Source organism: Aythya ferina (assembly GCF_964211825.1).
Source record: "Aythya ferina genome assembly, chromosome: 2".
NCBI lineage: Eukaryota > Metazoa > Chordata > Aves > Anseriformes > Anatidae > Aythya > Aythya ferina.
The window spans coordinates 95904609-95917695 of record NC_140297.1 but is presented as its reverse complement, the minus strand read 5'-3'; the positions used below and the strand labels follow the sequence as shown (position 1 = coordinate 95917695).

The 13087-nt window shown below is 46.2% G+C and overlaps 1 protein-coding gene across 1 annotated transcript in view; it reads right to left on the bottom strand.

Moving 5' to 3' along the window:
* Window positions 1-6812, bottom strand: part of GABBR2 (gamma-aminobutyric acid type B receptor subunit 2) — a 500245-nt gene extending 493433 nt beyond the window's left edge. The window contains exon 1 of the mRNA XM_084508376.1: window positions 6323-6812. Within this exon, the coding sequence (XP_084364502.1) occupies window positions 6323-6637 (315 nt within the window). The 5' untranslated portion in view covers window positions 6638-6812. The remainder of the gene's footprint in view (window positions 1-6322) is intronic.
* Between the last annotated feature and the right edge of the window lie 6275 nt (window positions 6813-13087).

Below are 13087 nucleotides of genomic sequence, written 5' to 3'. Positions count from 1 at the left end.
TACCTTTAATCTGTTAGCTTTCATTTTCACACTCGGGAATACTTATTTGGAAAATGCTATGGATAAAATTGTCAGAGCTGAAGTCTTATGATAATGAAAAGCTAACGACATGGAAATTGGACATCAATCACTGACTTGGCGATGAGATTACACGGTTATTCCAACAGAAGAAAAAAAATAAATCTGAAAGAACAGAGTTTGGTGTTTGCCGTTTCCATGCAGCAGGCAGCATAAAACAGCCCCCAAATCCAGCAGATGTTACCCATAGCAAAATCCTCTGCAAAGAGAGGCACCCCTGGCTAGCAGAAAAGGCTCTGTCATCCCTCAAGCATAAGCAGCATGGCAAGGGGAAACACCATATGACTGGAGATATATTTCAGCTATTCTTAGGGGCACTTTGTTTAAGTCAGAGTGATATTGTGGCTGAACCAGCTTGCTTCAGGAGTCAGGCTACTGGTATATAAATGCCAGAACCGGAGGACAAGGAAAGAACTAAAAATATAATTTTTAGCTCGGGTAGACCCACAAATCAGACAACAATGTGACTGGCTCCTCAAAGGCTTCAGGCTTAGTTCCATGATCTCTAGCACAAAAACAAATTAAAAAAAAAAAAAAAATAGTGATGTATCTGTACTGCACCCTTCTCTGCTTGAAATGGAGCTCTGGCAATGTATGGGGCTGAGAGATACCAACACACATCTCTGCAGGACTGAGTCACATCAGTGCTGACCGACCTCAGTGTACTTCTCTGCTTGCCCCAGCTGCTCCCAAAAGTTAGCTGAGCCACAATGGATCACAGTTGTTTTCCTCTCTTCCACCATTTGTCACCTGAGCCAGAATTCTGTATGTAATGGCTCAAACCTTCCTAAGAAAAATTCTTTCTTTCTGTGGTGGCAATGGCCTCCGCTTGAGTGTCATGAAAGAATCGGTTGGTTCCCAGCTTCTGCTGTTTCCTCAAATGTATTGCTGTTCTGCTATATGCCATGAAAATTTCCATAAAACAATTAAATTCAAAGCAAAGAACAAGGCTCGAGACACAAATGCATACATCACTGTGCTTACATCAATAATGTGAGCTGCTGATCTGATGCCTGATCGGAGATGCCTTGACATGTGATTCTATTTGTTGTCTTCTCAAATAGTTGCATGTGTTCAATTAAAACAATGCACATATTACACTACAACTTTTGACGTGAATGCCATCATTAAATGTCTGTCTTCTAGCTCCTTCCTCTCCCTTTTCCTACCACAAATATTTTCTTCACAGTTATCGCCAAGATATTACACTCCATCTTTTCCACAAACCTGAGTAATTTGCTTCAGCTGGTAACCATTTCAGAGGATAGGGTCTTCCCCCTCTTTCTGCAAATCTAAAAGGAAACTCCTTCCTGGATTTACTAAAAAATAATTTTTCCATGCTGACAGAGTGTGTTTGGCATTTGAAGCAAAAGATCCCATAACAGTGTGTTTTGCAGTGTGCATAGGATAAGTTATAGATGAAATTGCAAGACATATGCCAGAAAAAATAATACATTGGCTTTAATCTCTTTGCAGAGATATTTAGAGGATATACATTCTGCAGGTCTGAGATCCACACCCAGAGGAGTGGGTGCCGTGAATACATGATTTCTCTCCTCTCCCCACCCACATCTTAGCATCAGTGGAAAAGCCAGCATAGAATTAACATAAATGCTTAACTTTTAGATGATTCCCTCCAAGTTTATAAAACTCAAAGGCAAAAAGAGGTTATAAGCCTCAAGTGGAGCCATATTGCATGGAAGTCAGAGGGGGTGCTGTCTGTTTTATAATATACATTCATTTTATAATATACAAATGCCTTTGACAACACAAGTGTGTCGTCAGCTTAATGTCTAATCTCTTTGCATATATCAGAAAGCATTAAGTACTTGGTGATATTTAAAGGTAAGAAATTACCCCTCTACTTCAAGCAGGCACAAGATCATCTGATGATACAGGAACAAGTATCCTGGCTTGGCTCTGATGTACCATGCTTCCCTGCACAAATCCAGCAGCTGTCTCCAACCTGTGCCTCCTGAGACGGAGAGCCTAGCCAGCACACCATGCCCATTTCTCTCGGGGGACTTGTTCGTGCTCCATTCTCTTGGGGCAGAGCTGGTCAGATGGCAGCCAGGAGCTGCTTGTCCTCCTCTGAGGACAACCCCTGACCAGCCTCTGAGGACCAACCCCTGAACCAGCTCCCTCTCTTCCATGCTCCTGGGAGGATCCCTTATTTTGCACCACGGACACAAACCATCTCTCTTGTTTCTAGAATATGTTCACTGTCCTTCATAAGTTACTGATTCTAGTTTGCAGAAACAAGACATGAGTAGACCTTGCCATCACCAGTCATGACTGGACTTTCTGCAAAAAAAATGCCTTTATTTGAATGCCAAAGGCCTTTTTTAATGTAGATTAGCTGGTAGGAGTAACCCAGACCGGTGTATAGACATACAACTTTCTTAAACCTAAAGGGGGGGGGGGGTTGCTGAAGAACACTGAGATTTTCTTAGTAAAAGAGGAAAATAAAGAGAAAGCATATTTATAACATACCTAGATTGTAACTTCTTGTCAGGTAAATTAGGCAGGGCACTTTCTATTTAATTACAGAATAGAAGAAGGCAAATATGTATTAAATGTCAAGAAGTTCACATTTCCCTTATAAGATTTTGTGGAGTCCTGTGTATGTTTCCGAGCCCACCCTTCTATGCCAGCTTGCTCTTTAAAGGTATTAGAGTATGTTATTATTATATAAAGATGAGATTACATCAGGATTACTACAAGTTATTTGCAGTTATTAGAGAAAATGAAATAATCTCACCACCATAACATGAGTTTTCTTCTCTCTTTGTGATAATATACCCCACTTAGTTCTGGAAGATTTTTTTTTTCAGCTAGTCAAGACTCCCTTTGATCTTCCCAAACAAATGACAGACTCCTAACCTGCATTCACAGCTTTAGATTCAAAACAAATTCAGCCTCTCTGTGCAACATTTGCAGCATCAATCCTAAAAGAAGTCAGGAAATATATTCCATATTCAAGGGAAGATGTCCAGATGCGGAAGGGCAGATATCCAACTTCCATTAAAGTCCTTGTCTTCTTCCACTATGCCTCTTCCTCTACTTTCTGCATGGTCAGTTTTTGCCTGATGCAAATTAAATACTGTTGAAATTCATAACGTTCTCTATTAGACTGCTTAGCTCCTTATTTTAGGGTTATTGTGCTTTTTTTCCTCCAACAGATGTGTGCCAGGATGCTTAAGTAATTATCATCTTTCCTGATTTACATGAAGTTGAGAACTGCATCAAGCATGTATAGAGCTTATTTCACTGCTCTACAATGGATTTATTTGCATTTTCAGCAAACTGATGTTATGATCACAGGGACAGGAAAAAGAAGAAATATCACAGTTATTGATCCAACATCATAAACTACCAAGTGCCCTTTATTTCTAGGACCTGGTCCAAAGGCCATTGGGATCAGTGAATTATTGCCTTTACTTTCAATGGGCTTTGGATAAGACTCCTTACCGATGATCACTCTTGTTTCTAAAATAACCTAATTATGGCACTGTGTCCAAGAGTCTCATCTCGAGTTTGCTCCTGTTCTCATTGAAATGAACTCCGGGACTACCTTAAGTCACTAACCTAGACCGGCCTTTGCAAACACCTATACCCGAGCTGTATTTTATTCACCGAACCTAGGCAGGAAGGTCCAAACAAATAAAGATGCGCCCATGGGTTAGCAAAAGGGGGTTCACTGACATGAATCAGGGTCACACTCCAAACATATTTAACCATCAACAACAGCACTCAAGCCAGCAGCCTCTGCATATGCATGCACTTTCTGTGACCCGTGGTTAGATTTTGTGTCAAAGGTACAATTCATAGAGTCACAGCTGGTTGAGAGGTATGTAAAGGACTGTAAGGAACTATATGCTTAATTCAGCTTAAACGTGTTGATAAACACCAAGGCTGCTGCTTGTGTGCTCAAAGGGCAGCGAGTTCATGTACTGAGAAAAAAACAGCCCAACTTAGAAAGCCCACTGCAATTCTTCAGATGGTTGGTCAGAAAGCAAGGGCATTCTTATGCTCTATTGCACAAGTCAGAGATATCAAGCAAACAACGTTCACTTCAACTTTGCCAGAAAACTACATAAATAATAATAAAAAGTATCCAATTTATTCATTTTCATAGTATTTCTACAATTATTTTTCATGCCCTTTTTATTAAAGTATTATGCAAATCTGCCACACAAACATCAGTTCATAGCAGTGGGTGATTTTGGAACTCTCTGAGGGAGTTTCTGAATCACTGCCATACATTTCCGAAGCACTACAGACATATTACAATTATTTTCTTGAGCCGTTCAAAAAGCCCGGGTGTTCAAGGTTTCACACTCTCTTTTCAAGAGCTGACAATGTCACGAGCATCTGCAAAGTCCTGAAAGGGAGAACGTCTCCCCGGTCTGTGATTATGTAAGGACAAGGATCCAGGCCCGTCAGGCGGATCTATTTATTGGCAACCTCAGGAAAGAGGCTGAGCACCAAGCGGGCGCAAGGAGCGATCTACCCTTCTGCTTCCCGTAAGTGCCCAGAAGAAATAAGATAATGTCTGAATGGAGTGAAAAAGTTTGCACTGCCACTACATATTTAATGGCTATTCCAGCCATTAGCCTGCTCCGTTTTGGTGCAGTCAATCTAGCGCTCCTTAGGAACGCTAAGTTATTTACTTGTCACTGTTAAGCATGCAATAATGATCCAACTGCTCTCCAAATATATATGTTCACCCGACTTAGCATTCCATAACCATCCATTTATTAATTGCTTTAAAAGCATTCAAGGCTACCCAGCGAGCTGGCAACATGATCCTGATTCTTTATGTCCCTAGAGTACAAAACAGCAAAAAAAAAAATGCAGTTTTTTAATAAACTGATACTCATTCCAGAACAAATAGGGCATGCTTTCTTTTTCTGAATATTTTAGTGCCAAGTAGCTTCTTCAGAACCCCAAATCTGTATTAACAACTTCAAAATGTTTGGACTGCAATAAAGCGCGGCACCTTATTGATTACAGCGTTTCTGGATGAAGAGGGAAGATGTTGCCGAGGAAGAATCTGCTTCCCCTGCATGTGTTATTTCTGTAACAATTCCATCCAAGGGATGGAGCTAAATAGAATAATGTAATGAAAACAGGATTAGGAGAACTGTGATTTTTTTTTTTTCCCCAGCCAGTGCCTCACTTTATGAAACAGGTAATGTCATTCAGAAAATCCCCCATAATTCTTTTCATTATGATTGCAGAGTTCCCCGGGATTCATTTTTTAAGGACACAAACGACTCCTCGGGGCTGATCCTGCCTGTATTCCCGTTGGGCACAACGAAACACGGTGGCACCACGCTTCCTCCTGAACGACATCTCCAGCGATGCTGCCCTCTGCGCCTCTCTCTGCCCCAAGGTACCTGAAGCTGTACCCCGACAAACCAAGCGCTGCCACCCCAAAACGAGCGATTTGCCTGAGGTTTTGGGGGACGGGGACCCTGCCACGGCGCAGCGCATCCCGACAGAGCCGCGCTCCCCTTGGCTTCCCAGAGCCGGAGAGGAGAAGAGACGGGGGCTGCCTTAAATGTCACCCGGGAGGGTTTAGGGTTTTTTTCTTTCCTTTTTTTTTTCAGCATCCCCTCTCTCTGCCGGGGGTTGTGCTGGAAAAGGAGCTGCGGCGATCCACGCGAGGCGAGTGCCATCTTCAGGAGGGGCCCGAGCCTCTCTCAGCCAGCGCACGGCTCCCGAAGTTGTGACCCGAACCCATCGCGGCTGGCTCCTGGGGGGGGGCTGCCTCCGGGACCCAACTTCGCCGAGCATCCTCGGGGAAAGGGAAGGGAGAAAGCTCGGGGTCGAGCCGAACCGGGCCGGGCCGGGCCGGGGGCAGCGCTCCGGGGCCGGGCAGAGGCACCGCAGATTTAACTCTTTCCTCCGAGCTCCTCCACCCGGCCCCGGGGGGCTCCCGGAGCATTGGGGATCCCCCCCACCTTAGGAGCCCTGCTTCCAGCCCGGGCTGCAGGGACGACTCCAGCCCGGTTTTCCCCCCTAAAAAAATAAACCCGGCAAGGGAAGCGGCCGGCGTGCATCTGTTGCTGGGGGGGCTGGCAGGCGGGTGTCCGGGCACCTCGGGGGGGTGTCAGGGGAGCCTCTCAGGATAGGGCCCGCCGGCCGGCCGGGCATCCCTCTCCCCCCAGCCCCGGCCCCCCCGTGTCCGCGCTGCCCTTGCGCCCGCAGCGCCCCGGCCCTGGGCGTCGGTCCCTACCTCCGTGTCGTAGAGGCGCAGGTCCAAGAAATAGGGGTTGAGCAGGGACTCGTTGCGGATCTGATCCATGGCCAGCTGCACGGCGGGCAGCACCCCCCGGCCGATCTTGCTCTTCTGGTCCTCCTCGGACTGGCTGAGGGGCATCAAGCCCATGATGGAGATCGGCGTGGTGGCGTTGGGGGGCAGCCCGGCAGCCCCCCGGGAGCTGCCCCGCGGCCAGCCCCAGCCCGGCGGAGCCCAGCCCAGGCACAGGAGCAGCAGGAGCATGGCAGGGTTGGAGGTGGCAGCGGCCGGTCTCCGCGGAGAGGGATGCATGCTGCTGGATGGGGGGGAGGAGGAGGAGGAGGAGAAGGAGGAGGAGGAGGATGAGGAGGAGGGCTGAGCGTCGGGAGGGAGCCGAGCCCCTCTCAGCCCGGGCGCATCCCCCGGCGGCAGGAGCCGAGGCGGGAGGAAAAGAAACGCCTCTCTGCTTCCCCGGGAGCCTCGGGGTCTCCTCTCTTCACCCCCCCCCCCCCCCCCCCCCTTCCCCTGGCAATAATCCTTCTGGCAATGGCGCCTACTCCTTCCCAGGTCTGCCAGCTGCAACCACCAGGAGCGAGAAATAAATAAATAACCCCCCCAAACACACGCACACACGCACTCCCCACCGCCCTCTTCCTCCTCTCCCCGGCGGCAGCAGCAGGGGAGCGGGACCTGCCTCTGCCTCCCGGCTGCTCTTCCTCATCCTCCCCCCCCCCCAAAAAAAAAAGCCTTCTTCTCCGCTCCGGGAGGAGGAACGGCACCTCTCAGGCGCAGGGGGGGGGGCCCTCGCTGCACACCTCCCTCCCCCCCAAGGAGAAAAAAAAGATAGGATGAGGATGCTCCGGCAGAAAACACCGAAGGGGAAAAAGCCCCCCCCAAAACGCCAGAGGAGGAGGAGGGAGGGGAGCGGTGCCGAGCCGGGGCGGGGGGGGTTTAGTGCCGCATTCCCGGGGGGCAGAGGGACGGGATGCGGGGCCGGACCCCCCCGCCCCAAACCCGGGGAAAACGGGGTGCGGGGGCAGAGCACAGCAGCCCCGGGGGGGGGAACTGGCCTCGGTCGCGAGTGGGAGCCGGGAGGGGGCTCGGTGGCCGCTGCCCACCCGCGCTGGTGCGGGGTGAAGGCGCAGACCCCGGGGCCGCCCCGGTTTCCCCCCCGCCGCAGCCCCCCCGGCACGCAAACGCGCTCCCACTCCGGCTTGGCACCTCCACTGGCACACGCACACACACACACGCACACACAGAGCCTGGGCCATGGCAACTCTGCAGCACGCTGGGGAGTTGGGCGTTTTGAAAAAAAAAAAAAATCCCGGATTTTTATTTTTTTTTAATTATTATTATATTTTTATATTACTGTTTTTCTTCTCCCCGCAGAATTCACCGTTTCCCAGAGCCTGGCTCTGTCCGTGTCTGTTTTTCCTGCACCTGCAGCTTGCGGCTGCCAGCAATGCACAGAAGAAATGTGAGGTTCCTGCGGGGACAGAGGGCTGCCACAGCCCTGCCTGGGGGTCAGGAGCCCCCTGCACCCAACGAGCCCCTCCATGAAGTCACCAAGACCTGCGGGGCACCCCTACACTGTCCACCCCTGCCTGTGTCCTGCCAGAGCCCTCAGTGGCCCTGCTCTGGTTTGCAGCCTTCTGAGAAGACCGTGGGCCTAAAGCCTGTGCTCGTAACCTCATAACGTGCCCAGGCTTGTGGCCTTTCCCTCAGGATGCTGCCCAATGGCAGTGACTGAAGGGCATTGGTACTAAAAGGTCTGCCACCACTGCCGATAATATTATTTCAGTCAGTAACACTCACATCAGATTTGTTAATAACCTTATTCCAGGTTCCAAGCACCTGCTCTCATCGTGCCTGTATCAAATTAAGCAGACATAGCATCACTGATCGTCCCTCACACCCATAACCTAAGCTTAATAACTGCACCTCACTTTTGTACTGAATTTCACCTCAGAAATTGCCCTTGGAGGCATTTCCAAGGCACCTCTGCCTTTTCTGCTCCATGTAGGAACAGCTGCCTGCCCTAGGCCACCCGTAGCAGCCTCAGTCCTGTGGGAAGCAGCCCCCAGAGACAGGAGAGCCAAGCTGTCCGCAGGGGCTGCCTCCCTGTGGAGAAATCCACAGCCCAGTTTTGAATCACTTCTGCCAAAAAGCATGCGCTACTCTTTTGCTCCTCTGTGGCTGACCCGGCCTTGTGATAAAGCCAAATGTGCACTCGTTATTTGTACATGTGGCCTGCCCCCAATTTGTCACCTGCAAACTTACAGTAAGCTGCCTCCTTCCAGAAAACTGGTTATCACAACACCAACAGCTCTTCCTAGGATCCCAACAGGAGCAGAGGCCATATTGATTTTGCATAATTTTATTTTTAATCAGAATTTCATATGCTAAACAACATTTTGCCATTCTCAGCCGTATCCGCAGTAGGTCCCGAGTTTGTTCATCAAAACCCATTTCACGTAAAACCATTCCTCACTGCTTGTATCCTGTATCATTCTGTGATTTTCTCCAGTTCTTGGCCACGAGGGCTACAGCTACTTGGATCACTTTGGTTATCATTCTGCAATATTGGCACTCTGTTAACACGCGCGCTCGCACTGTCTCTGGAACGCTATCAGCTTTCTGAGTTTTATTTCAAAATCAATCTCCTAGTTATAGGGAACTCAGCCTTTTTGTAAGAGAGCTCGAGTCCAAGCTATATGGTACGACAGAATTAATACCTCAGATATTAGCAGCAGCTGCTCGACGTCTGTCTTGGTTACTGATACAGCAGCAACCCTTTGTTATTTTGGGAATCAGATGCATCTCCTAGCTTCTCTCCAGCCACAGGCCACAAACAGCGCAGAGCATGGAAGCCCAAGCCCAGCCACTGGTGGTGCCCATGCAGGCACGGGGAATCCAGATGCTGGGGATGCAGGTCAAAGAAACACACCTGGGAGGTGCTGCCTTGCTGTGTTAATGCTTACCACGGAGCACGAAACCAGCTCCAAAAGCAGACCTAGGAAGCCAAAACTTACCCCTGTTTACTGGGAAACTCAAGGCAGCCCTTTTGGGGGCACTATCTGATGATGCCTTCCCCTTTTCTGGATACTCGTCAGGAGATTCTACCCCACCCTGGGGTGACCTTCACCTGCATGCACATTTCTGTTTCGTACACCACCACCTGTGGTCAAACGAGTCCCAGCTCCTGCACCTGAACTGCAGAAGTCTGGGTATTGCCGGGTGTCATTTATATCAACCAAAGAGAAGCATCAAGTTAGAGCATCAAATAAGGTGGTACTTCTGACATTGATGTGTTTGTTGTTGTCTTCCTTGACAACAGTAAAACAGGGATACTCGTGCTTCATGGTGTGAAGATAGAGTAATAAATGTTTAGGAAGCACTAAGACACTGCAACATTCAAGTTTCATGTTGAAAAAAGCTGAGAAAATAACCTTTATTTTTCAGGCAGGGGACTTAATATAGGGAAGTAAATAAAGTCATACATTGAACAATGAGGATTAAGCAAAATAAGCCTCTTCAAATCCTGCCTGTATACTCAGCGAGGAATTGAAAAGACATTTTTTGTATTTTTTTTTAAAGGAAACAATGCAAGAAATAGTTTATGATCATGTAATTACAGACAATACTGTAACGTAGATGCACTGAAGCTATGTTTAGCTTAACAAAGAACTTCATTTTTGACACTTTCAGAGACTGCATTTGCAATCCCATCAACATTTTTCATATAATACACATATAAGTTTAAATATGCTAGATATATAGAATTATATTTTAGTAAATCCTCTTCTTTCCTGCTATCAGTACTCAGAATTTTGTCCTTTCATACTATCCTTTGCTTATACATAACAGACAAGCAGGTAGTACCTCATTTTAACTAAAAGGCCTAAAGGAGAATTGCACCAAACCTATTTTTAAAAATTATGTCAGACACATCCTCCTGCCCAGCTATCTATTTTTTTTCCCCTAGACATCCCCAGAATGTTTTGCTACAATAAAATCAGTGAAGTGCATCCCCTAGGATGGAATCCTCTAAAGCAGCACAAGTTGTTTATATGCAATGCAAAAATGCTTTCTATTTTTATTTGGTGGTCTATACCAGACACCCTCTGTATCTGCTTATTCCTTTTTGGCTAAAATACCAGGTTGTAAGAACTGTAAACCCATCTCTCTTTGCCTAAAAAACAAATGTAATTTTCTTCTTTGGCATGTTACCCAGTCACTACAGCATTTTGGTCATGTGAACCCTTCAACTACATGCCAGTAAACAACAGTTCTTTCAAATACCTTCATGCTAAAGATAATTTCCACTTTTTTTCTAGTTATTATCAAGACTTCTCGCAGAGTATACAGAGTTAACGGTTTTTGTTCTTATGTATTCCCTAAATCTGCTCGTTACACAGCACCCAATTCACGCATTTCAGGCCCAAATATCTGCACTGCTATTACTCCCTCGATCACTTTCTTTTCAGCTGTAAGTTAAATCCCTTCTGAGGATGCATAAGCCCAAGAAATCCAGAAGACTGCTTTTCCCTTGCCACCAAAAAACTGCCTCTGCTGCAAGTCCTCTCCCATGCCAGGAGACGGCCCAACACTGCACGCAATGTGTCACACCACCCATCAGACCACTGACTCACTCCCTGTGTCTTGTATCTTTTCCTCTTGCTTGTGGAGTTAGGAAAAAAAACACAGAGAAGGTCCCAACCTGGTTTAGTCTCCAGCCCCCTTTGGAAATCCTGGAAGCCTTTAAAAGTCTGTCGTCTTCAGCTACGTCAGTCCTGCCGGCGCTGACGAGGATTGGTGTAACCAGGCTTTGCCTCTTTATATAAATGTCAGCGAGTAATGGATTGAAAAAAATAGCCTGAAAACTGTCGATCTAGGCACAGCAATTTTAGTACCACATGGACATACACAATTGTTTTCCTATGTAAATGGGAAGTGGAAGAACACTGCAATGCTTTAATTCAAACTCCAGTGGTTGGAGCCAAGCACTAGCAACCTGGCAGAACCACGGGAGCTCCGCTGTCGATCTCTTCTCCCTCCCAAGGACTTCTCCACCTACATCTGCTAACTTGCTAGCACAGTCATGAGTTTGCCTTCCTCGTGAGCTTCTACAGTGTTCTCACATACTGCCAAAAAATCCTACGGTTTTAACTGTACACAGACAGCTGTGCGATCCTAACCCTACCGTCTCTCTAGACATCTTGATTGCTGTCATTCTGTCAAGGTATCAGAACAAAGCTCAACTTCAAATTAATCTGCCAAGACAGCCAAATGAAATTACAACATCAGATTTTGAATTACCAGCAGTATCGCTGTGTATCTGCCGGTGTTTCCAGACATAGGAAACAGGAGCACAGTTCCATCAGTGTTACCAACAGGAATTTCTCCGTCAAATAGATCTTATCACTTCCTATAAATATAGCAAAAAATTGAACACAGTTTTAAGTCTTTGTTTCAGCAGAGCTAGCAAGAAATACTGCTTCCAATCCATGTTGACCTATGTGCATACAATGACAACTGCTGTTGCAGAGTGATTGTGCAAGCTGCAACAATCCTCCATCATAAAGGTTCAGCCAATACTGTGCATACAGAGGTTTTAGTGGTTTATTTTATTTCTTAGAAAGAAGGTTTATGTCCTGTCTTTTCTTGAAGGAAAAAATCCAGTAAGGTCCTGGCCATGTCAAAGACCCACAATGCTTAAATGAAAGAACTATAGAAGAATAAAAGAAAAACATATATAATTCAAAACAAACAAACAAAACACCAGCAAAAATACTTACCTGAAGAGTTCAAAAACGTATAATAAAGAATTGGGTAGCAGAGTGCATTTAGTATCACCAGGTATTTTGTTTTAAGAGTTAAAAAAATCTTTGCATATTTATATTCCTCTCACAAGGTGCATCTAGAACAGAATATTGGGATAGTATTTTGCACAGTTCGGTTTTCTGAAATACTTCTGGTTTAATCTTTTGTGCCTCCGCTGTGCCAAATATGACCCATCTCTAGGGATGTCCAGGGAACACCAGAAAAAAAAAAAAGAAGGGAAGAAACTTGGGAGAACACAACATCAAGCTGATCCCTTATATCCAAAAAATGGCAGTAGCCATCAGAGAGGTTGTATTTACCGCTAGACAATGAAGAAGGAATTAAAATCCATTTGGAAGACAGATTTCTATGTATCAATCTTCAAATTGTATACAGAAACCGTGTGCTGGGATGATACATTCTTGGCGTAACTTGGCTCATCTTTATTTTGTATTAATTTTTTTTTTTTTAACAACTTGATAGTACAAAATGAAAGAAAAACCCTTGAGCTTTCCTTGCTTGCAGTGCCAGTATCCCATTATTTTAATATAAGTTTATCAATAAGCTTGAATTGCATGTTTTGCTTTAATGGGTGCTTCACAATGTTAGTGGCAAAGAGGAAAAAAAGCGTGTCTTTAAACATAAAAGATGAGTACTAAGAAATGGGGGAACTACTGTCTGATGTTTTAGATAAAGTGGAAACTCCTCATCTCTCTTTTTCAAAAAGAGCCATAGGAGGCCAGAACCAGATGGAGTGCGAATTTGTGACTAAGTCCTCCAATTTTTCTGGTTCTCTGAGGCATCCAGCGCCTTCTTTACTGAGAAGCCCCAAATCTACAGTGTGTTCCTCAGCAGATGGCCCCAACCTCCTGCAGGAGGAAGTTTGAAAACGTGCATTGTGAATCAGACACTCGATCGATTCCTTCATCATCCAAACCT